This window comes from Oxyura jamaicensis, chromosome 7 (assembly GCF_011077185.1).
Source record: "Oxyura jamaicensis isolate SHBP4307 breed ruddy duck chromosome 7, BPBGC_Ojam_1.0, whole genome shotgun sequence".
In the NCBI taxonomy this organism is placed as follows: Eukaryota; Metazoa; Chordata; class Aves; order Anseriformes; family Anatidae; genus Oxyura; species Oxyura jamaicensis.
This window is the reverse complement of record NC_048899.1, coordinates 23433373-23458270: the sequence shown is the minus strand read 5'-3', so window position 1 is coordinate 23458270 and position 24898 is coordinate 23433373. Positions and strand designations below refer to the sequence as shown.

General features: G+C 50.1%; 1 protein-coding gene and 1 long non-coding RNA gene across 2 annotated transcripts in view; one reads left to right on the top strand and one right to left on the bottom strand.

Annotated features, from left to right (window-relative positions):
• The window catches only part of LOC118169692 (TGF-beta receptor type-2-like), a 27276-nt gene extending 2378 nt beyond the window's left edge, over positions 1-24898 (top strand). Inside the window, exons 2-7 of the mRNA XM_035331198.1 lie at positions 11442-11592; positions 14593-14795; positions 17167-17981; positions 18328-18469; positions 20386-20513; positions 24293-24898. Of these exons, the coding sequence (XP_035187089.1) occupies positions 11442-11592; positions 14593-14795; positions 17167-17981; positions 18328-18469; positions 20386-20513; positions 24293-24505 (1652 nt within the window). The 3' untranslated portion in view covers positions 24506-24898. The remainder of the gene's footprint in view (positions 1-11441; positions 11593-14592; positions 14796-17166; positions 17982-18327; positions 18470-20385; positions 20514-24292) is intronic.
• On the bottom strand, positions 2970-5489 carry LOC118169711. The gene is made up of 3 exons (XR_004752239.1): positions 5031-5489; positions 4791-4855; positions 2970-3289 (listed from the first exon to the last, which is right to left on the bottom strand). It is a non-coding gene; the product is annotated as an uncharacterized LOC118169711 (long non-coding RNA).

Genomic DNA, 24898 nt, shown 5'->3' with positions numbered 1-24898 from the left:
GCAGGAGGGAGCTGGGAGGTGAGCTAGTCATCGCTCACAAAAAACTCCCAGAGAGATGCTTTCTGGCAGAGGGCTTCCTCTTCTATCGGACAAAGGAAAAGCAAGATTTACATGCTGGAAGCTGAAACCGGGTGCTTTTGTGTTAGATCACAAAACAGCAAAGTTGTTCCAGCAGGTAATTACTCAGACTCAGGATGTGGTGGGTTTTTGTTGCTCAAAGCCTTCAACGACTGCAAGACTATCTGCTAGATGGACTACGACCCATCCAGAAGTCACAGGCTGGATACAGAGATTACTGTACTGTGCACACAGAAACACTCTGGCCTCATAATTAGGAGTTTTCCTGTCCTGTTTTGCATCAGAATCTGGAAAGCTTCCCTCGTCACCACTGTGACGACAGCTCAAGGAGCCCAGCAGCTTGCCTTTGGGCATCCAGCCTCCAAAGGAGGACATGAAACTCAAAGCCTGCCAGGGCACGTAGCACTCGCCAAAGGAGAGCTGTGCCCTGTGGGATATACTAGAGCTCTGAGGAGAACATCTGCCCAGGAATTTCAGCAAGTACATTTGCTCAGGACCTGCAGTCATACCTCAGATCTGTGGTGAGGAGCACAATGATGGCTGCTGGATGAACACCTCTGCACTGTGGTGGCTCTGCAGATGGATATGGTACCTCTTGGTGGATGGTGGCTCTCTGAAGCCACACACTCTTTTCTGCTTGCACAAACAGCCCGTTCCCCTTCTGAGCCTCTTTGGCTAAACACGTAGAGCATATATAATTCATAAATCATGACAGGGAGCCCCAGGACTGTCAGAAAAACATCTCTGGCTTTTGATCTGCCCAAGAATTCTCTGACCTATCCCATGCTCCTCAAGCAGCATGTTCAAGAAGTTGGCCTCTTATTTCTAAGGTCACCAGAGCTAAGACCAGGGGCTGCACTGCCACCAAAACACCAGCCTGGTCCTCAGGCAGGAGACCTACCAGGATTACACCCCAACAACAACATACAACAACTAAGAGGCAGAAACCTGGCTGAGAAGATGAGGGAAGGGAGAAGAAGAAGTCACCCTCTGCCTCACAACCAGACACATCCATATCCAGAGCGGGGCTTTGCAGCCCAAGGCTGAAGCACAGGGCTCTTCTCCCAGGCCATGCGGTGCGTGGACATGGGTGCTGCCCACAGCAGCGGCAGGGCTGGCTACAGCAATCCTTCTCAAGAAGCACCTTGTTTTGCTTTGACTTTGCAGCAATATATTTTCCAGTAAATAAAGGGAAAAGCACAAGGAAAACCCTGACGATCCAAAACCAAAGTCCTCTGCAATGTTTTAACTGGCATGAGTCTCAGCAAGAGTGTGATTCATCCACCTTAACACTTCTCCAAGCCTGATACTGCTTTTTCGGCTGTTGGTACAAACTGGATGGAGACTCAAGGCCAAGAAAGTTAGCAGTGTACGGCTGTGTCAAATTTAGGAAAGTGGGCATCTCCTCTCTCCTTGCTTCTTAAACTTTTCTCAGACTTGAGGCAGGCTGGTCATCATTAGAGCTGCTCAAATCTACATTTTAGGTTTGTGTTTTTTTTTTTTTTTTAATTGTTTATTTGTTTGTTTTCAGGGGAAAGTCCTTTTTGAGATATAATCCCCTGGCACTTAAAATTAAAACACACTCCTAAAAACAGGCAAAACTGATTTTTGCTCTTGGTGCTCTTATCAATACTGTACAATGATCACAAAGACATTTTTGTGTAATTGTGGTAAAAAAAAGTTCAGCCAGCTGCAGTCGTGATATTTGTTGGTCCTATTAGAGGTGGAGTCCTGAACAGATGTGTCCCACGTATTCACTGAATAGGCAGAGAGCAATCATTGGCATTAAAAACAGATGACTGGGGGCTTTCACTCTGAGGAAGTATTCAGCCCTATTGCCTGTCCTCTACAGCTTTGTATTGTTCCACGTTTTGCTCCACCGAGTTTATTTCCTTGGGACATGTTTTCCTCTCCCTTAGTGATAACTCTTTGCAATACCTTTTGCTTTCCACTGGCTTCCTCAGTGCTGCAACTTGCCACAAACTAATGAACTCTCCCGTGGATTGCCATGTTTTTAGGGAAGTGCCACATCTGATCTCACTATGAAAAAAAAAAAAAACATAAGAACCACCAAGAGTCCCACCGAGGAGATGAAACCAGCAGCTCCCCCACACTTTGCTCTTTCCACATCTAACACTTAATGCTGTGTGCCAAGTGAAAGCCTCAAGTGGGAAGAGGTTCTGCTGGCAGTGGAGGTAATGCCACAGATGGCTGCCTACCTTATCAGCCCTGGGGGTTAGAGCGACATCTTCTCAGTGCTGGACCCCAGCTGTGGGATAGCATTTCCTTAGGGACCTTCAGGGGAAACGAAGGGGTGGCTGCAAGCTGCCTCAGCCCGCATGCACGTCCCTGGATTCGGAGAAGACCACTGTGATCCTGCTTCCAGAAAGGCTCTGTAAGACCCAACACAGTCATATTTCTTGTTTTCTGGTTGGTTCATCTTCTTATTACAACCCATGTAGGGCTGGAATTCTCCTGCCAGCTGCTGGTAGCTGTCAAGCTTTTAGGAGAAGTGGGAGAGCCTGCTTATCTTGTAATCCCCTCTGCAGCCCGTGCTCCCACCAATTGTGCCGCTCCAGGACACAGCCTTTCATGGAGCTGTTACGCCGCAATGTTTTGCTTCCCATTGATAAGCTAGGAACATGCCTGACAAGCGACAGCTGATTTATACCACAGCAAATGCATCTCATCTGTGAGGCAATTAATTCATCCAGCTGTGCCCTGCAACCTTCCCGACTGCACTGAACGCAGGGCTACTGCCCACACGGGCTGGAGAAGCTCTGGGAATATATCTCAACCAAAGTCTTACCCTTCACTAGATGGGATTATTTACAGCTGGATTCAAGATTTAAAGGGAAAAAAATAAATAAAAATAATAAAAAAACACCTTTCCAGTGTGCAATTTGCAGCTATCAGCAGAAAGGAGCTGCAGAGGAGAGCTGTGGGGGTCACTCTGCAGAGCCCCAGCTTGACCCACACCTTGGCCAGGACTCCCAAAGTGGCTGGAGCAGCGTCATGCTGGACATGCTGGCCCTGCTGCAGTGCCTTTCACCTTGCCACACTGGGGATGGAGATGTTCCCTTTAACTCCACAGTTCCAAAACTCCTTTTGGGAATGAGAATTTTTTCTTACATCTCTTCTTCTGGGAAGCCCAGAGACATTTGCTGAAGTTCCTGGCCTGCTGGTTGTTACAGTTCTGTGGGGCTTTTTCCTACAAGGAACAATGCAAACACTGAGCATTGGTCCCCTCCAACTTCAGCCATCCCAAACCAGATGGCTTTCTTGTGCCCGTGCAGAGCAAACCCCATGTTCTCTTTGACAAGGGTCTGACACAGCAGGTCACCGCTCTGCGCATCTGGGACATGACATGGGACATCTTCCTGATGTTGCTGGATAACTCTCACTGCCTGGGAGCATCTGAACACCAGTATCCAATGTGGAAGAGGCTTAATCAGCTGCTGTCTTGCTGCATAAAGTATTTTTTCCATGCTAGATCTATCCCAAAATTAGCCCCAGCCAGTCCACGATAGCAGACAAGACCCCTCGCCCTACAGTGGGAAGTGACACAGAGCCCTAAGCAGCAAGCAGCCGAATGAATCATTCTGCTCCAAATAGACCCAGGGTACGAGCATCCACAGAAATCAGACCGATGGATCCCCCGGGAGCCCAGTTCCTGTCGTGTCTTTAATATGTCAAAAGGCACTTGGTGGTGCTGGTAGAAAATGGTGGCAGACATTCCCACCAGAAGCACAGAGAATTTGGGGGGGGGGGGGGGGGGGCTGGGCTTGCCCCAGCACATGGTTACCCTGGTTTGGTACATTTGCTGACTGCTCTTGGCTCTTTCCTGAGGCACTGCACAAATGCACGAGCTCCCGCTTCTTTCGCATGCAGGAAAAATGCACCTCAGGCCTCATCAACAGTTCTCCGGCAAAGCCCTGGTCCCACTCCTGCAAAAATCCTTACAGTCTGCGTTCAGCCCAAACCACATCCCCTGCCCTCTGACCAGGTTGCAAGTGGTCTCTTCTGTTTCGGAAAAATATTCAGGTTGAATTCAACCTTATTGGGCAGTGTTTTTCAAGAGATTATAATACCATTTTCATAAAAGAGATTTTTTAAGTCTTCAGGAAAGAGGTAAAAGAGGAGACCAGACCAATTTACCTACCTACATGCTAAAGAGGTTATGCCTTTAGAAAAAGTGAGGTAGACTTTAGCATCTGTATCCAAGCTACCCTCAAGTTCAAGTTCCCTCTGACAGTACAAATTACTTAATTACTGTCAGATCCGGTCTAAATGAGGGCATAACTTGACTATACATAATAATGTTAGCAGACATAAAGAACAGGCAGTGCTGGAACAAGATGATGACAGCGCACTGGCGGAGAACGAGCAGCGCATCTCTGCCCCGGAGCTCAGCACCCAGCCCCCTGCAAGCCCCGCTCCCTCCAAGCACTCGGGGAATCAGAATAATGCAAACAGAAAATGCAAACTGGTCAGTCACAGGAGCCCACACGAGATACGAAGTGCAGCTCTGGTCAAATGTCTCTTTGTGGGCTCATCAAAGTCCTTCTAACAGATGGCAGATCGAACGTGTGCCAGGAATTTCAAACACTCCTCAGGAAGTTCAGCTAAACCATCAGCAAACCATTTGCACTTAAAACAGAGTGAACCCTGTTGCCCAAATGTGACCCAGCTAATGTTTCTGACACATTTACCTATTTGGATGATATCTTTAAATTGGGCTTTGATCTGCTCATGGAGATCCAGGTTCCTGCAGAGCCTGTAAAGCATAGACAGTACTAAATTCTAAGGCATAATGTGATGATAATTGTAAAAATAAAATGAAAACGAAAAAAAAAAAAAAGAAAAGAAAAAGAAAAGAAAGGAAAAAAAAAGCTGTGCTTTTTCTTGGATAGCAGTAGTCAAAGGCCGAGCAATGTCTGCAACAGACTCACAGATTTCTTTTGCTGTCGGCTTTGTGCTGCTGCTTTTTCTTTGTAGAGCGGGGACTCTCTGCCACATCTTCCTGAGGGAGAGGTGCAGAAGCTGCAGTTAAATAAAGCAGACAAGGTATGCTGGTGATGGCCCTAGAGAAACGAGAGCAACAAAAGTGATGACAACGTCATGCAGTTGGTTGGCTCTTTCTTTCTGCCACCCAGCTCCCAAGCAAATGCTCTTATGGCCTCAGCGGTCTCTGCGGTGGCTTATGACCAGATGAGCCCAAACCAGCCCTGCGTGGCCGGGCTGTGCTGGGAGGCACCTTCTTGTCCTGAAAAATCTGCTTCCATCTGCCCCGGGGAGGCACCTTCTTGTCCTGACCTGCCTCCTGTGGGTGAGAAGGGGCTTTAGTGCCCAGTGAAGTGCCGGTGGCACCGTCAGGCACAGGAGAGCCTCGCTGCTCATCTGAAAGCTGGGTTCCCTTTGTCAGCATGGCAATTAACCGAGTGCTTAATGGGATAAGTACCGTTATGGCTGGACCTGCTCACGGCTGTTTTTGTCTGCCAAGGCAGCGCTGCCTGGCATGGTAGCGGCTCTGGAGGTAGTGACTGTAATTACACAGCAACAGCCAGCACTCGCTCAGCATTTGGGGGGCAAGGAAAACGGTGTAGTTATCATCCTGCATGGCTCGAGGGCCTCCTCAACCCTCCCCTGCGTCCCATATAAGTGAGCCCCAGGACAGAGAATGAGCCCCAGCTTGGGGCTGCCTCCTGGTTTTAGGACAGCTTTGTCCTCCTCGTGGACAGAAATAATAATAATAGCACAGACCCATTTTACCCATTCCACTTCTCTGCATGCAAACTGGCTTTGATGGCAAGGACAATGTCTGTGGTCTGTAACAGCAGCAAGAAGAGCCCCTGCAAGAGCTCCTTGCAGATACTGTCCAGTACTAGAATTACTTTTGCCTCACCTGATGCTTATAATCCTTCCAAAGCTGAGCGATGTGCATCTCAAGGAGTATCAGAAAATCCACAAAGATGCTTAAAAATAATTAAGTGAAATAACCTTTATCTTAATCGCTTCATGCGGAGAGGATTTGTTTATAACACCCTGTTGTGTGCAACATGCAAACTTTCCATAAATCTTTTCTGATGGGTTGCAGCAGAGCCTGGATGCAAACTGGTGGCGAGGAGATGGGGAAAATCCTCCACGGGTTGCTTTGAACGTGGAAATGAATTTCAGCCCCGCCACTTCAGAACGCTTTTTGTTTACTTTCCACTGACATGAAATCAGCAGCGATTTTGTAGCATGCGGGATCGGTTAGCTGGTTACATAATGCTCAATAAATCCAAGAGAAATAATATAAAACACATCGCCCAGTCCGGGAAGAGTAACGGTATCTCAGCTGTGTCACCAACCCGCCCGGCCACTGGCTTCTGGCAAAAGGACTGACCTGGTGCTGGGGGCCGCGAGCGGTAGGAACAGGAAAAGGGGTTGTGCTGTGCTTGTGAGCCTTGAGGACGCGCAGACTGCAGGCAATGCTCGGGGGGCATCACCGCGCTGCTCACCCCGTCTTGCTCTCCCAAGCACGTGCTCGCATGCCCAGCTCCAGCTGCATCTGCTGCCCCTGTAAGCAGCACCACTGCCCCCACTGAGTGTCCTCAGGGTGCTCTGCAATAGCGTAAAACCCCTGTAAGCAGCGAGAGGGAGATTTGGGGGTTAGTTAGCGCAGGCTGTGGCCGCAGGGTGGTGTGGAGGAGAGTGGGCATTTGGCCAAGGTGTCAGCACTGGTCTCCGTTGCCATCCCCGAGCTTCCTGGCCCGTTCCATGCCCCGCTCTGCCTCCTGTCTGCTGCCACCTTTGCACCCTGGACATCACCCCGCACGGTGCCAGGGCTGGCGTTGCCTCTGCCTGCAGTCTTTCCGCAGCAAAGAGAGCAGAGCTGGGGACGCAGGGGTTAATCCCAGCAGGCGCAGCGCTGGGGCCAAGTCTGTAAGTGACTCCCTTTGCTATTTCGAAAAGAGGCTGCCTGGAAAGGGAAAGGAAAAAAGAAAAAAAAAAAAAGAAGAGAGAAAAAAGAGAGAGAAGGTTTACTTTACAGCCATCATTATTTCATCCGCACAGTTTATACAATGGAAAATAAAAGCCAGGGTATGCAAAGTCAAGTCATTTCTGTTTCATTAATGGTATGGAAATCGTTCTGTTTTTATAGGGGAAAAACAAACGTGAACTTGATGTGTGTGTGTGAGTGTGCATGCAACTCCCCTCATTGCAAAGGGCAGAGCAGTGAAATCCAGAAATAAGAAATGACTCAGAGGCCGTAGGATCTATGAGTCAGTTGAGCTGTTGTTGTTTTTAAACACGAGCGAGAGCACAATATGGGCGACGATCGCCCGCGCAGCCCTCCCGGCCAGCCCTGAACCCAGCTCCAGCAGCCCCGGGGGTGGAGAACGGGATCTGGGGCAGGGAGCTCCGGGTCCCCTGCAGGGAACGTGCCCTGCCCAGCTTGGTGCCTTGGGCACGAACAAGATGGATGTGGAGGTGGCCGGAGGAGATGAGCAGCTCCAAGAGCAGATGGAGTACTGCTCACCCTGTCCTCACCCACAGGCAAAGACATTGACTGACCCAAATCGAAGAGAAACCTCTCCTCGCTGGCTCCAGGTACCTCGCCATGAAGTGACCCAGTGTCCCAAAACAACATGAGGTCACTGTGCCGACACGTAGGTAGTTTGCAAAAGGTACCGCAGCAACACCGGAGACTGCCCCAGCAGAAGGACGGACAATATTCGGCAGAGCTTGTCTGTCCCCGGGGTGAAGTTTGATCATGATGTAATTCAGGCATCTGAAAGAGATTTGAGAGGTCTGCTGGTACAGTCCATACCCAATTTACTTTGTAATAGGACTAAGCATTATTTGCTAAACACTTAATTTAAAGGGTTACTTTTACAAAGAAAAAAATAAGTGGTAGAGTAAGTCAGTTACCAGCCTGTTTGAAGAAGGTCCAAATAAACCAGAAATGTATACTGTGTGTCTTTTTGGCACAGGGAAGCACCGATGTCTAATGCAATCAAAATCAGCCCCTTTTTATTCACCAGGAAACGTTACTGGCTCGCTCCTCGCTCCACACGTCCGCTGCCAAGTACAGTATTTGTTCTGCAGGACCGTGCAGGACCACAGACCTGAGGGCAGAGCTGCTCCCCCGAGCCCAGCACAGTGTGCGCGCTGCCGCTGTCCCCGGAGAGCCTCACGTGCAGAGAGGGGGGTGATGAGTCCTCTCAGCTCAGTTTGGTCTCTCCAGATGAGGAAACCCAGGGTCCCTGCTGGGCAGATCACACTGGACAATTGCAACGGGGACATCTGGCCCTGTGGGGATCCCCCGGAAATCAGGGATGTAGGAATTGCCCTGCTGCATCCTGCCCGTGGCAGCTCGGAAGTAATGGGGGCAGATCCTCAAGGTCTCACGTGTGGGTCAGCAAGCAACCACAGCACATCAGCCCTGCTGCTGTTCTAATCTCGAAAACAAGTACTGTATATAATAGGGAAGGAATTTGTTTGTTCTCATAATAATTTTATGAGCGGCTCTGTTATTATGCAGTCATATCATGAGCCGTGGATGACGGCCCGGCAAAAAGCCTCGTCCTGAGCTGGGAGTGGATGGAGGACTCGTGGCCGAGCCTAGCATCCCGTGCTGCACCCACATCTCCAACTGCACCCACCAACCTGCCCAGGGGTCTCTGCCACATCCCAGCCCTGATATGAACCCCCAAAACAGCGGGCTTTCCCACCGGGTGCAGCCTCTGTGCCTAGCCCTGGGGCTGTGGTGCCAGCTGAGACACCAGAGCTCCCAAATCCTGCTGGTTAGAGGGGGATTTGTCTCCCCCCAGCACAAAGTCTGGGGCTCAGGGCTGACCTGCTGGGGAAAGAGGACGCAGAGAGCTCCCGGAGTGGTGAGGAAGCCTTGTGCAACTGCTGGCTGAGCACCAGCTGCTGCACCCCAATTCACACAGACACACAGAAAGGAGGAGGCAATCCTTGCTGAGAAGTGCTTATGACCCAAAGTGATCAGTTGTTCTTCGTCCTTGAATATTAAGTGCAATTAACTACCAAAAGATGGAGCATAATGGGTGTAAGGAGGAGACCTGAGCAGGTCCTGCCTGGCAGAAGCGTTGGTCCCTTCCACATCTGGAGGAAGATTGACAGTGTGTGCCTCAGCATCTCGCACTGAGTGCCTTTGATAACACCCGTCTGCTGTTGGGTTGTCACAAAACACCCCAGCAGACAAAATTTGAGAATGAAAACCACTCATTCTACACTGCAGCAAAGCCAATTGCCTGTGCATGCCATCACTTTGGCTACAAAGCACTGTCTCCTTCCCCAGAATGAACGCACTGTGCTTCCACCTCCTTGCACCCAGGCTTGCTCCCCGCCGATACTGCTTGCATCCCAGCAGCTGTGCAGGAGAGCGTGGATGCCCTGTGGGCAGCAGCAGGCAGGAGGAAAGACGTCCCAACGTGCTTGGATGGTGGTATCAGCCCTGCTATTCTCACGGGCACTTTTGGTGTAGCTTTTCCCTTCTCTTGTCTGCTTGAAAATTGTCTTGTATTCCCCCCGTAGCCTCTCCGGGGTCCCGGTTATAGATAGCAGGAGATCTGATGCCATTCTCATGCACAGCAGAACAAGCCTTCCTATTGATAAGAAGCCAAACTCACTGCGAGCCCACCTCATCGGTGACTTCAAACCGTCTTTCCAACCGTTGTTCCACAATAACTTTGACTAACTGTACTATTTATTGGCTCACATCACATCCTTATGGCTTCAATTTATTTTTGGAAAACTCAACCCACATTTAATTAGTTTATAGTTTGTTCCAAGTTTTGCTTATCCAGCTCTCTTTTTTTTTTTTTTTTTTTTTTTGAAGTTTATATTTTGATGTTTAGCATTTGCCTTGGCAACATCTGGAACCCCTTTATGGAAGCGTATTGTTACTTTTACTGCTCGTGCAGCTTTATTAAATCATCCACGTATTAATATTGAAAGTGTTCATCTGGGTCTAATCAGGGCCAAGACGAGTGATGTGGCAGTTAAATTGTACCTACGAGCTCGTGGTTCAAGGACACGAAGTTCTGAGGAAACTCACAGTGGGCTTTGTGCACTTCTGTTGAGCTTACCAAGAGAATAAGGAGAGGGGGAAAATGAAAAAAAAAAAAAAAAAAAAAAAAAAGATATTCCTGCTTATTCCTGCTCTGACCTTTCTTGCAGAGCAGATAACAGCATCGCAGGCTGAGCTCGTTTAGAACAATTTGTCTCCAAAGAATTTTGTCCAGTTACTGCTGTATTTCTGGCTCTCGCTTCCACATTTAACTCTTTCATCAGCCCTTGCTCCTTGCAGTGCAGGTGACTGTAAACCCGGATACTCACTGCATGCCGGGCATTGTGCTCACACCCTGAGCCCTCCAGCAAAGCCTCACGTGGGGTAAATAACAGCGGGTAAATAACAGCCCCATGGGTGTGAATAAAGAAATAGCAGAACCGTAACAGGCATCGAGCAGTAAGGGCATTGCAGGCAGGGGAGGAAGGGACTCACCAGTGAGCATGGATTTGGCCATGGCCATCCCCGTTATCCCACCAAACCTTCATGCCTTGGCAGTCCAAAATAAACCTCAGCATCGAGGTTGGTGGGGAGCAGCCCATTTTTTCTGGGGCACTGCATGAAGGGAGCCCTGGGGAGAGCAGCGGTGCTGGGCTCCATCTCTGCGTACCATGACTGGGCACCAGAAGTTGTCTTTCTGGACAAATCCAACTGGAAAATACTTTTTTTCCCCTGGACCAACAAGATTTATGAAGCAGCAACCTAAAGCTGGGCAGACTTTCTATAGAAATTACTATTTTTGTGCCCTGTTTGTGGTTAAATCTTCCCATGCAATCTTTCTCTGCATGCAATAAATATTCTCCACGAGAAGTACAGGTAGCCCACACCTCTGAAAAATAGCTGCTGTAGTTCAGGTTCCCACCTGTCCGCTCCTGCATGTATTTCTTAGACTAAATGTTTGTTAGTATGTACTTCTACATAAGCCATTTAGTGGCTTCATTTTGCTTTTTGTCTTGGGGAAAAAAAAAAAAAAAAAAAAAAAAAAGACATTTAGCAGCCTTAACAGGAAGTTTAAATTTAGCTGGGATTTATTCCTTAACTGAGAATAGTTCCTATAAAAATAGAGATAACTTGCTCCCGTCTGGTGGGGGCTGCCACCGTGGGGCCAACAGAGCTGCATCTGCTCGCTGCGAGCTTTGCCATCAGCTAAAGCACATTGGACTGAGCAGCTGGGCAAAACAAAACCTACAAACCCCATAGAAATAGTCGTTTTGTGCTCCTTCCCCAACAACATGTGAATTGCTGAAATCAGCTGGATGCTGTCCTCTCTGCCCCGCAGCCTGGTGCGCCGGCGCCCGCCGCAGCCTGAAGACCAACCTGTGCAAGTGGTGCGACTCCACGCCGCCGGCCTGCGAGCAGGAGGTGTGCTACAGCAACTGCAACCTCAACTCCTACTGCGAGGACCCCTACGAGATCTGCGTGGCTATATGGTGAGCTGCAGCCCCAGGGAACAGGGGGACGAGGGGGAAAAGGGGGTTGTGGGAACATGCTCCTGGGGACACTCATGCTTGAGCTGTTGGACATCAAAATCATTCAGGGCTTTCTATTTCTCCCCAGTTGACTCCATTGTAATCATAATTGCAATGTGATTTGGTCTTTCCTGTAATTAGCACTGGTTTATTTTCTAAATAAATTACGCATATAAATGCCTGATGCAGCGCTGCAGTCAGGACCTCTGCACACACACAAACCTGAATTTAGCTTTGCAGGCTAAGCCTGCTGGGCAAAGCCAGCAGACCTGACCCCAAAAGCCGTGATGTCCTCCTGCATCAGGCTGGGAAAAGCCCAGTTTGGGTGCAGGGGTGAGGATGAGGATTTACAGCCCCAAAGGTCTGTTCCCATCCAGGGAATTGGGATTTTGAGCTGGTACGAAGCTGCTGGTATCCCCAAGGGAAAAATCCTGTATTGCTTTTCCTGGAAATGCCTGGAAAGGAAATACAATCCGGCATTTCGGGTCAAACGTACACCCGGATGAGCGCCTCCCCCAGTTTTTTGGTCCCCATGAGCAAAACTAAAACAAAAGTCCATTTTGGGTCTACCCAAAGTGATTTTCTTCTTCGTCCCTTTTAATTTGGCTGCCAGAGTGAGAGCCAGCTAAGCACATATCACTGGGCTTTATCTCAACCTGCTAATTAGTGTGAACACTGGACTGCCCCACTTTCAGCAGGGTTTTGCCTCAACATAATTGTTGCATTATGGACTGAAAAAAAAAAAAAAAAAAAGAAAAAAAAAAAAAAAAAACCCCAAAAAAAAAAAAAAAACAAAAAAATCCCCCTTATGGGGGCGCCGCCCCCCCCCCCCCCAAAAAAAAAAAAAAAAAAAAAGAAAAGAAAAAAGAAAAATCTGCCACTCTGCCCCCAACTACCCCTGCATACAGATGGGGAGAAGACCTGAAATCCTGGATAGATGACCCAACATCTTTCAAATTACCTGGGCTTCCCAAGAAAATGCCTGGAGCGCTATGGCCAGTGTTGTTTCACTCACTTCAGTGAGTTCTGGGTTCTTTACTTCAGTTTTGTTTCCAATTTCCCAGCTGACCTGCAAGGCATTGTGAAATCTCGCCTTACCTCCATTTCCCTCCAGAAACAAGGGTCATACCCTGGTGTTCTGCCTTGGCAGCTGCTCTTAGCTCCTCATTAGTCCTTAATGAGCGCTACACTGGCTCTAGAGGAGTACGCACTGATCCTCCTTAGGTGAAGGTCGGCTGGTCCCGGTGCAGCTGCCACCCCTTGCTCACCGTGCCAACCAACTGGGTTAGCTCTGCTCCAGCTCTCCATGGCAGCTCATCCCAGCTCCTGGCGCCAGCTCCTCACAGCTGCCACCAAAAGCTCTGGAGGGAATATACTCGGCCACTGGGGGAAAACTGTCACCCAGGCTACCAACAGCACTGACCTCAAGGTGCCCAAAGAGCCATGCAGTTTGAACATGCTCATTTACCTGCCCAGCTGGCTCTTCTCTCAGTCACCCCGCTGCCCGTGCTGCCCATGGTGATGGCTGCTGGTGATGCTCAGTGACCTTAACCGAGGGGTGGAGATGAGCTTGTGCCTGGGGTTTGGATGGTGATCTGCATTTTTCTGGATCTGTGGTGGGAGTTCCACAAGTGTGATTCTAGTCTGGGCTTATCTCCCCATAAACTAATGCAGAGGCCAAATACCACAGGCCCAATACAACATTATTAAAAACAGCATATACTCTGTACCTTACCCCATCTTGGCCGTCAGAGCCACGCATCCCCACAACCCCCACACCCGGAGCGAGCTGCCTGCCCCGTGTGCTGCACCACTGCCAAAACCCACTCAGGGCATGGCGAGCACAGGAGACCTCACAGCAAAGCTCCTCCCTGACAGCTTTTCGGGGCTGCTAACCAGCAAGGATGGCTTCACCGTGCTCTGAAATAAGGGGCTCCCATGCGCCAGGACACACTTGTGTTGGACCCTCTTGTTAAGCTGCGTCTTATTGCCTGCATCGACATGGAGAATGGGGGATCTCCAGCAAAATGAGCACCCTGCACTTGAGGAGTCAGACCACAGGCCAAAAGCAAACCCTTCCTTTCCCTGTACGTGTGGCAGATTTCCACGGCTTAGAAACAGACACAGCCCTAGTTTCTACGTGCCCAGGAGCCATATCAACATCATGTTATTTCTATAAATGTTCTGACCTTTGGAGCTGCTAAATTATAGTCCCCACCAGCTACCTGATGGCTCTGCTCGTGCAGGTGGGCATAAGTGGTCACACAAGGACAGTGCATGGAAAACAGCACTTAGCCCAGGAATTCATCAACGAGACAGGCCCAACCAGCTCCGCCAACACAAGTGTGCTGAGAGGAGGAGGATGGAGGCACACAGCCAAGCCATTGCTCGAGGGCAGGCATCAGAGTCACCGTGTCCCCTGCCTCTCTCCTGCACAGGTGATGGGGGTTTTGGAGCCCTGCCGAGGCAGGGATTGCGGCAGAATAATGTACTAGTTGGGAAGAGGCTGTCCTTGCTTTGGAGGTCTCCTTTGGACCATGCAGCAGCAATGTGGAGGGAATAATTCCACCTGCACCTGGCCTAGTTGCTGGTGCTGGGAAAGGAGGGATTTTGCCCCAGATCCCACGCAGGGCACTGAGCCTCAGGGCTGGAGCTACCTGATCCAACACCTATTAACTTGTGAATTATCTACAGGAAAAAAACAGAGTCCCTGGCTCAAATCCTACTCTTGGCATGCATTAAAAATTTCTTTTCCACCATTTGGAAGAGATAAAGAGATTTAACAAAGCCCCCCACAGGCACATATATTAAGAATTATATCAGAGCCACCACCACCATGTCATTCAATACACAATTTAAAACTGATGTTCGGGTGATGTTGTGCTGGAAACCCCGTGCTGCCTGCTCTCTGAAGGCTGCACTGCTAGGCTAATGCTTTGTCGGTTCATTTGGCACCTTCAGGAGACAGGACAACGACAGCATCAGGATCAGCACGCTCTGCCACAACCCACATCGTCCCATAGAAAACCTCATGGTCCCGAACTACAACACCTCGCGCTGCATCATGACCCACCAGCCCAGCGAGGAAGGGATCATCTACATCTGTGGCTGCGTGGACGAGCAGGAGTGCAATGACAAGCTTATCTTTGAAAACCACACCAACGGTGAGTACCTTTGCTAGTGTTATTTAAAGGGGGTAGGAGCACTCAAAGCTAACAGTAAAGAAGTCATGCGTTGGGCTTATGCACGTGGCTTTGCATTTCCAAGAAATAGGGTAGCAGATGCAATGTAGGTAGGTAAATGAGGTAGGTAAATTTGTACCCCCTCACTGAGCCCAGCAGTTTGCCAGTGGCTCACCCATCCCTCCAAGAAATGCATCCTGAGAACACCAGGTGGAAAATGCACTGTGTCCTTCAGTAGGCTGTGCCCTTTGACATGAGGCAAATCAGCCAGGGAACCCAAAAGCTGGCGTAACCCAGAGTGAGTCAGTCTAAAAGCTTTGAAAAAAGTCACACCAGATCAGATCCTGCACCAGACTGCTGCCCAGCAGCGTGGTGGTGCCGGGGAGATGGGGCTCAGCTGGCAGTGGTGCTGGACATCACCTTCCCCACCTCTCCTGGGGCTTCTGCAGCAGCATTCTCCCCGCACACAGCTGCAGGCCCTACAGCAGCTCTAAATCCACGCCGGGGAGAACAAAGAGGCAGCTCGTGTCTGTTCCTCAGGAGGGTGGTGTGCTTTGGAAAAGCTACCAGCTAGATCGTCAGCCTCTGGAGTCTTGTCCACACCTCCAGAGCTCCAACTGGACCAGGTCTATCCAAGTGCCCATCAGGCATCTGACCCATAACAGAAGCAAAGCAAATCCCCTCTAATTTTCCATAATTCATGAGATGCTGAAAATGATACTAAGTATAACCTACGATCCAGCAGCACAGCTTCTCCCACAATGCTAGGGAAAAAGAAAAAAAAGCATATAAAATGCAAATTCTCAGAACAAACAAGCCACTTTTAATGAAAGTAAATGATGCTAAATTTGGCAGTCCTTTGCTGCTCTCTGAGCCAAACATAACAGGTACACACACTTCTAAAGAGAGATAATCAAATCCCAAAGCCGATGCTGGGATATATGATTTCACACCAAATGACAACTGGCTCATTGGAAATGCCGCCCCCAGCCAGGACTTTCACAAACAGCCTCCTTTTGCCAACCAGCACGCAAAACGCTGAACCCCGGAGCTGGGCAATGCGTGGGCTGAGACCCAGGGTATTTTGCAGAGAGAGCAGAGCCGCTGCCTCGGCTCTCGGTGGCAGGGGTGGGAGCCGTGCCACAGCCCCCTCATCGCAGGGGGTTTGCATTGGGAAGGGGCATCCTCACGAAGGAATTTGCTGAAGCTGTGGTAACTTACTGCTTTCAGGACTCGTGCACACAACGCCCTTAAAAATATCTCCTCTTTCTTCAGCGTTTCAGAGATGGGATCTTAAGCATCGGGAAAAGCCATTAAAGCAGTAGGTGATATCCAGGCCTCGCGCTTTCCAAAATAAACATATTCCTGAGTTAGTTATTGATTTATATCAGTTTAGGTTGATCTTGTGGTTTGAACCTGATGCCTATTTTAGAAACGCTTTCACAGCCTCGCAGAAATTAGCTGCAGCACGTTTTTTGAAATTTGCCAAGTAAAATAGCGAAACGCTCTGTTTTTCCAGAACCTGAATTATGATCTGCACACACTGAGGTCAAGCAGCGAGAGTTTTGCTTATGGAATGATTCTTATCCCTCTTCCCCTGGGTTATTATACTTGGCAGAAAAACCTCTGAGTAAGATTTTACTTGAATATCTCTACTGAAGTCAGCATGTTTATTCCAGGAATTGTGAACATCAAAGCGTCAGACAATTACACGTTGCGCGAGGGTTAGGGTTTTTCCCCCCACACTCCAATGATCTGAAGGCAGACAGGCTTAAAAGACATAAAACAAAAGCGAGCGTGCCCAGGGTGGTTAGATGGGTGCCAGTGCTGCAACGTGATGATAAACAACACACAGACAGCACTGAAGCGATGCTCCTTTATAGCAGCATTGTTCGTGGTCCTCCATGCCATCCTGTCCTCGCCTCCAGCATCCCTCCTCACCCTCCAAGCACAGAAGGGCTCCAGCAAAACCCCAGCCCCTAACAATCTCAGATATTTGATACATGCAAGCCTTGCTTCAGCTTTACCATCATTATTTCTGCCCCGGCCCGGAGAGGCTGTGGCTGCAGCGGGGTCCGGCGCCCCCAGACCATTGAGCACAGGCCGGCCTCCCGGGCCTTGCTTGACAAACAGGCCTGAATTCAAGACCTAAAATGAACAGTCCTCGCAATAATTGCATACATCTGGGTTCTTACCCTTTGCTCAGATGGGATTTGTGTGCAGCCTGCATTACCGCCCCGCGAACGGCTGCGCCTTATTAACCGCTCCACATATTTTCCTCCTACCCGCGATCAAAACAAGATGTCGTGGGCCCCTCACGGCAGTGCCTTCCTCTCTGCTTCCCTCCCCGCAGGCTACTCCATGCTGCAGAGCAAGGAGGTCATCCCGGTGGCCGCCATCAGCCTCCTGCCGCCGCTGCTGGTGGCGGTGATGATCACCGTCATCTTCTACCTCTGCCGCACGCAGAAGCGCCGCAAGAGGGCCAAGGCGTGGGGTGGGAAGCAGGGGCAGCCCCCAGCGCTGCCAGAGCCGGGCAGGGCGGCAGAGCGGGATGAGAAGCTGTCCGTGATGATGGACGATGGCCCTGCTGGCTTGAGCCCAACCTGCGCCAACAGCCTCAACCACAACACCGAGCTGTTGCCCATCGAGCTGGACGAGATGGTGGGCAAAGGGCAGTTCGCCGAGGTGTGGAGGGCCAAGCTGAACCACAGCAGCTCGGGGCAGTATGAGACGGTGGCGGTGAAGATCTTCCCCTGCGAGGAGTACTCCTCCTGGAAGAACGAGAGCCAGATCTTCACAGACGCCAGCCTCAAGCACGACAGCGTCCTGCAGTTCCTCACAGCCGAGGACCGGGGCTCGGGGCCCCGCAGGGAGTACTGGCTCATCACAGCTTACCACAGCCGGGGCAACCTCAAGGACTACCTGTCCAGTCACGTCCTGAGCTGGATGGACCTGCAAAAAATGGCGGGGTCGCTGGTGAACGGGGTGGCCCACCTCCACAGCGACTACACTGCCTGCGGCCGGCCAAAAATCCCCATCGCCCACCGGGACATCAAAAGCACCAACGTCCTCGTGAAGAACGAGCAGGAGTGCGTGCTCTGCGACTTCGGCATCGCCATACGCCTCGACCCTTCCCTGACGGTAGACGACTTTGCCAACAGCGGGCAGGCGAGTACGACCCCTCAGCACCCCCCTGGATGAGGCCCCTTGCAAGCCACACATGCCATCAGACATGTGGCACCATGAGGGAGATGTGACCTTTACAAATGGGACCTGGGGTGGTCAAAGCTTAAACCAGTGGGATGAGCCCCACTACACAGGGCAGCTCTGCCAGGTGCTGTTTTTGGGTACATTAAGGGAGTCCTCACCTCCAGAGCCCACAGAGAGGGCAGCCCCTCAGCCACAGCAGGCTGATGGAGGCAGAGCAGTGGTCTCTACACCTGACCAACCACACCAGGAGACCTCACCCGTGTGCTACCCTGTCTCTGCTAACCCTTCTCTTGTTCATGGGCAGGTGGGCACCGCCAGGTACATGGCTCCTGAGGTCCTGGAGTCCAGGGTGAACCTGGAAGATCTGGAGTCCTTCAAGCAGATGGATGTCTACTCCATGGCCCTTGTTCTGTGGGAGATGGCCTCCAGATGTGAAGTGGTGGGAGGTAGGAATGTCACACCCAGGTTGTCTTGTACATTGTAGCTCCCTTCCTCCACGTACAGGGACCGTCCTAGCCCTCACGTCCCTGTTGGTGACACTGCTCCACCTTGATGCAGGGCTGTTGGCACAGGATGTGGTTTCAGGTGGTCACCAAGAGCTGGTGGCAGATCCCACCAAGGGACAGCATTTGCCCAGGCACTCACTGTGTGTGCTGTGGCTCAAAGGCACTGGCACCGTGGTTGAGGAGCAGCAGAGGGGACCCCAACACCTCCGGCTGCAGCTGGAGAAAGGCTTAGTGGGGGTGGACAGCTCAGGGAGGTCTCCAACTCAGGTCTTCAGGACGAGGGGGTGGTTGTCTCAGGGCTCAGCATCTCCTGGTAATGAAGTGTTACAAAGCAAAGAAAATGGGAACAAGGGGGGAAATTCAGCAAATGCAGGCCCAGAACTCTGCTCTGAAAGCGCTGTGATTAAGACCAGAAAGCCCTCTGGGATGCCAGCACCTGCACCGCCAGCATGAGAACAGCTAGGGATGGTCCTTGAGGTCTCATGCAGCAGGGTCTCCCCACAGGGTGCATGCAGGTGCCCCTTGGGAAATCTCCCCCTAGGCAAGCTGCAGCTTTGTGCATGCTTTTGTGTGTTTGTTTAGTTGTTTTTTGTTGTCTTTTTTAAACCAAACAGAGCACAGGAAAGGTGCCTGCTGCACAGGTGCAGCCTGGCAGCCAGGGCACAGAAGCCTTCTGATTCCTAGCACTGGTCACAGAGTCAGGACAGGACCTTGGTGTCAAGAGGAAGAGCCCAAACTGCCTCCTCCTCCCCAGTCATTCCTACTTTTTTTTTTTTTTTAATTTCTTCCTTTTTTTTTTTTTTCCTTTTTTTTTTTTTTTTTTTAAAGACAGCACCAGGGAGTTTATGTTGCAATGAGGACTCACCACACCCTGGTATCAGTTAGCACGTGCAGCAAAACACTGAATTAACTGCCCCGTTGGTAGCTCCTCTCCCCTCTTTTAAGCTCAGCCTGGAGGTTGCCTGTCAGTGCACTTCCCAATGTGCCAAGGGCTGCCGAGTGGGCAAGGTGGCAGAGCAGAAACACCTCCCTAAGGGAAAGCCTAGACGGATCTAAATGCTTTCAAATGTTCCCCTTTGGTGCCCTGTCCCTCCTTTTCCACGACCCTCCCTGGCTTCACCAGGGATCTTTACCCAAAACTTGAGCTGACCGACAGGAAAAGGCCACCACCTTTGGAGCTCCAAACCCTGCCAGTACACAGGGCTGTGCGATGAGACCTACTGCCCAGCTGGGTTATCCAGGGCCTCAGTATTTCACCTGGGGATCAGAAAGCTCCCCCAGTTCAGGCTTCAGCTGCTGTCTTTAAAGTATAAACACACCCCCTGCTGCAGCTGCACGATGCAGCTGCACAATGTAAGCAACCGAGCATCTTTGCTTGGCCCACAAGGTGCTGGTGAGTGGCCAGAAAATTAAAGGCATTGGGAAAGACAAAGGGTGGCCTCTCACCTCTGCAGTGCGGGGCTCCCCGTTGGCCTGCCTTGATTCGGGGCTGATCTTCTGCAGGGGCCATTTCTCCTCTTGCCCGACCCCTGCCCACAGCCCAGCTGGGGTTTCCTCTCCTGTTTTTCACCCCCATGACACATTTTACCTGCTGAAAACACACTTCACCCAAAGGAAGATCAAGTCCTTTGCAGTATTCCTACGTTCAGGGAAGTAGCCAGGCAGTTCGCCCAGCCTGTCTGAAAACAACTTTTAAGACCTGGCACTATACCTGTGTGTTCAAATCCTAAATTGCTTCCAGATCAGTTTTTGCAGACTGATAAAAACACATTTATTCATGTCCAGTAGGCCACATCAACGTTAAGGCAGTGAGCGTACAAAAACTGTCCTACTGCACTGCTGTTCCTTCCTTGCAGAGGTAAAGAATTACGAGCTGCCTTTTGGGTCCAAAGTCCAGGAGCAGCCCTGCGTGGACACCATGAGAGACATCGTGCTGCACGGCAGAGGACGGCCTGAGATCCCTAGCAGCTGGCTGGTACATCAGGTAAGGCAGGAGCAACCCACCTTGCCCCACCTTGCTGACCCAGCCTGAAAATTAGTAAAGCTGCAATCAAATCAGCACGGCTACCTAAGCTCAGATAAGGCCCCTAGACCTACTTCAAACCATCAACCAGGGGGAAAGAAAAATTAATTGGTGAATAAATGGCCACAGTCAGAAATTAGGAACGCCGAGTGATGGCATTCAGCTATCCCGTGGATGCTGTAGCGCAGCAAAACAGAGCACTTCAGCACAAGTCTCCTGAAACAGTAACTCCTCTGAGTCTGCTCCAATTCTGCCAACACCGCTGCATCCAGAAACCCGTGGCTCAGGGAACGTGCCAGCCCTCGCATCAAGCCTTCTCACAGCAGGCAGGGTGGGGGGAAGGTGCATCCAGGCCTCTGCCCGCTTGGTTGAGGAGATCTCAAGCTCAGAGGTAACCTCGGGCCTCTGAGGGCAGGACCTGGAACACGGGAGGAAGGATGTCCACTTCTACAAGGAAAGGGAAGATGGGCAACCTCTCCCTTAAGTGACACGGGCAGAAAACGCGTGAAGCTGAGAAGCAGGGAAACTGAAAGACTCACATCTTCCCCAGGGAAAGTCTTCCAGCAGCCTTTAGCTCAGAGGGTCTGACAGCACAGCATTTTAGCACAGAAAGCATATTCCAGTGCTCTAGAACAGAAACACTTCTGCAATAATGAGATACACTGCTAAAGCCATCCACAAACACAACCAGAACAAGCAGCTCCAGAAATACTGCTCCCACACGGCTCCTCCGGGCCCTGACACGGTGTCCTCTTCCCCACAGCCAGTACTTTCTTCCCTGCATTGAGGACACGAGGGGTAACAGACACACTGAGTGCAATTTTCAAGTCCTGGCTGAACTTGCACTTCTTAAATTTCACGTCTTATAGAAAAAAAAACATAAATTCATCAACATTTCAGCTCACCTGAAAAACAAGCTGAAACATTGGGACTGCTGGCTCACAGAGCCCTGCAGCGCTCGGTCATTGATTGTTGCAGATCGTTTTGCACGATCTACCCCTAAAACACACTGCTTCCATTGACTGCACAGTATAAAAAGCCAGACTTTTTGAGAGGAAAGATACAGCTTCATGATTTTAGAAGGCGACGTATTCCCTGTATCTGTCTCAAAAAGGTGTTTGTCCAAAGCCCCAAGATACCTGGCTGACCAAAGCTGCAACGAGCATCAAACGAGTCCGTGGTTTCTGTTGGACCATCGGTGAGTTTATCAGTCAGCAAGTTCACAGCTGAAGTTTACCCAGCCTTTTCCCTTGATGTCGTAAAATTACAGGAACTTAAATCAGCAGCGCTGCATGTTTGAAGCCTTTGAGTATTCATCTCAAACATTCACCTCCCAGGGTCTCTGATAAACTTTGAAACCACAAGAAAAACATACAGAGGCTTGGGTTGTCAGAAATCAGACTCTGACAGAGCCTAACCATAACTGCGCTGTTTGAGGAGCTGGAGAAGGGCTGACTGCAGCTACCTCCGAGAAGTAATGCCACTGTAGTTGGGTTGGTCTAGCGCGTAAACAGAGCGAGGTTTATAAGTCAGTGACTTTTATTAGACCGCCTAATAGTCACTGGGGAAGAGGAACAGAAAAGCCATGTTGTGTTCCTGAAAGTTTGTCTCTGACTAATATTAGCTGGTCTAATAAACATCTCCCTACAATCCTGGCTTTAAGACTCCCAGCATTTCCCAACCAGCCTCCCCGGGATGCAGCACAGGGCAGCACCATCTGCTGGGAAACAGCAGAAGTCCACCAGTTCGTGCCGCTCGGTGCCTCCAGCCCCTGCTGCTGCTCCCTGCTGTGCTGGGTGACACCAACGTTGGGCAGACAAGGTGCTCGTCTGCAGGGGAAGCACCCACACATCATCCCGTCAAAAAAAAAAAAAAAAAAAGTTTGTTATATCCAAAGGCTGCTTCTGCGTTTCAGCAGAGGGCTCCCTCTCACTCAAGTGACTGCCAGCCATGGGTTAGGATTTTCAGCTGCCATCGTTGGGGTCACAGCACTGATTTCCCTGAGAGCTGACCTGCCCAGCGTGCCACACAACTCCTTGCAAGGCTGCACGACAAAGCCCATTAAAGAACATTATCCCCAAAGCATCCCAGACAATTTGTAAATGCCCATGCTTCTACCTCACTTTGCCATTAAAAAAAAAAAAAAATAAAAAAAAAAAAAAAAAAGTGATTATTTAGGCCAGATAAATTCCCAGAGCTGGTTCATGAGGCAGCTGAGCAGACTGCTGTACTGTCACTGCTGAAGGGCTGGTGCAGGGCAGGAAGGAGCACTGGGAGCTTAAGTCAATATTGCTGCTAAAAATACATTTGTAAAACTAACGATAGCCAGACAGAGCAAGCAGCATCCCTCAGAAACCCGGGGTATCAAGTACCAAACCCAAACTAAGCCCGCTTCACGAGCGTACCAAAATGCAGCAGTCAAAACAGCATCCTCACGTTTATGAGGCAAGCTGCAAATAAGTGTCGTGATTCCAGGGTAGAGCAAGCCCAGAGAGCTGGTGACTAAACAACCTCACAGTGCCATCTTCTAGTTGAGAACAGGCTTACTTTAAAGAGCTTCAGCTAAACCAGCTCATTTTCACATGTTAATCAATTATCTTCAAATCCTCCCAATTAAGCTAGCAAACGAATGATGTCAGACGCACTGAAATGCACCATCTGCCAGTTTCACTGCACGAGCCTGTTCCCTCCAGTCTGGGTCCATTACAGAAGATTTAGTACAACGTTCAGTACAACCCTTGGCACAGAGCAGCGGGTTCAGAGGAAGGCGCAGGACAGACGACACTCGAGGCACACCGCTGTGAGACCCGCGGTTTTCTTTCATCTTCATGAGATATTTTTTTTTTCTGTTGTTCTCTTAATTGCAAATTAAGAAATGCACAAAACCACTGAAAAACATGAAGCTTTATTTAGAATAATGATTTTTCCACTGTGGTGCAACTTTGGTTGACAATGATGAGAAGAGCAACAGCACATGATAGGAGTCACAGAGTCAAAGGGAGGTTCAACACGGCTTCTGGAGCAGCTGCATTACCGGCTTAAAGGGGGAAATACCAGCACAACACTACTGTTTAATTAAAAATACTGGGACTCTCTTCACATCACTAACCATTGTAGCCAAGAGGAACTGCATGTGTCCTGAAGCACATGAAAAAAGCACCCAACCCCACATAACGTGTTATTTTGTGGCGAGAAAACAAAAGTTCAGCTGCACATTGCAAGGAGTACTTGGCCCTTTGAGGAAGCTGCTGAAAGGAGAAGTCAGTTTGAAGAAGTTTAGAATTAAACTTTTAACTCCAAACTTGCCTTCCAGCCACCCCTGCCCATCCCCTCCGCGCAGCCCTGTGGGTCACCACCTGCACCTCCCCTCACCCTCCTGGTTTTAGGGTGCTCAGCTGAGGCTGAGAGGAGATGGAGGGCCTAAGTCCCTTGAGGCCCTGGTTAACCCCCCAGTGATCACACACCAGCTTTCAGGGAGGATTTCCTGGCAGGATGAAAAATGCTAGGGACCGGATCCCGTGTCAGAGGATGCTGCAGTGACCCAAGCAGTGCCAGTACCTGTACAAATGTGGCACTTGCCACAGCTTTCCAATGCTTTTTCCTCCTGTGCTTAAGCTTAGGAGAAAAAAAAAGTATTTCTGCAGGAAGCTGTCAAAAGCCCACTAAAACACTGCTTGAATGAGCTTTTAGCTTCTCTCCCTCCTGCCTGCAGACCTTAATTTCAGCCCTTCTACCCACAGGGGATGCGATTTCTGTGCGACACCATCACCGAGTGCTGGGACCACGACCCCGAGGCTCGCCTCACCGCCCACTGCGTGGCCGAGCGCTTCAACCTGATGGCACAAATGGATTGCGACGACATCCTCAACAACAACACGGACAACGAGGCCGACAAAACGGCCTCCCCGGGCGGGGAGCACCAGGACAGCGACGGGAGCAGAAACGTGCAGTGACACAGCAGGCAAAAAGCCTCGTCGCGCGGAACAGGAGGATGTGCCAGGAGTGCTTAGCTCACGGGGAAAAAGCCTCACTGTTTTTCCAAACGGAACTAAGATCTAGTACATAACTTATTTATGAGATCTGTTTCTTCCACAGATACAGTGAACTGTGGAATCAATACTTTGGTTAAAGTGCAACAGTGTATATGAACTGATTTTGTACTTAAAATGTATAATGATGCAAAGCATTTATTATTTTTTAAAATAATGTTTAATCTTTTATTAATAAGCACCTGAACTCCACGTTCATCTTTTGAAGTCCCTCCATGCAGTCGTCACGAGTTTCTATTCTAACTGCTTATTCCACAGAAATCAAAACACTTTGACTGTTTTCATGCCCCTTCCCCC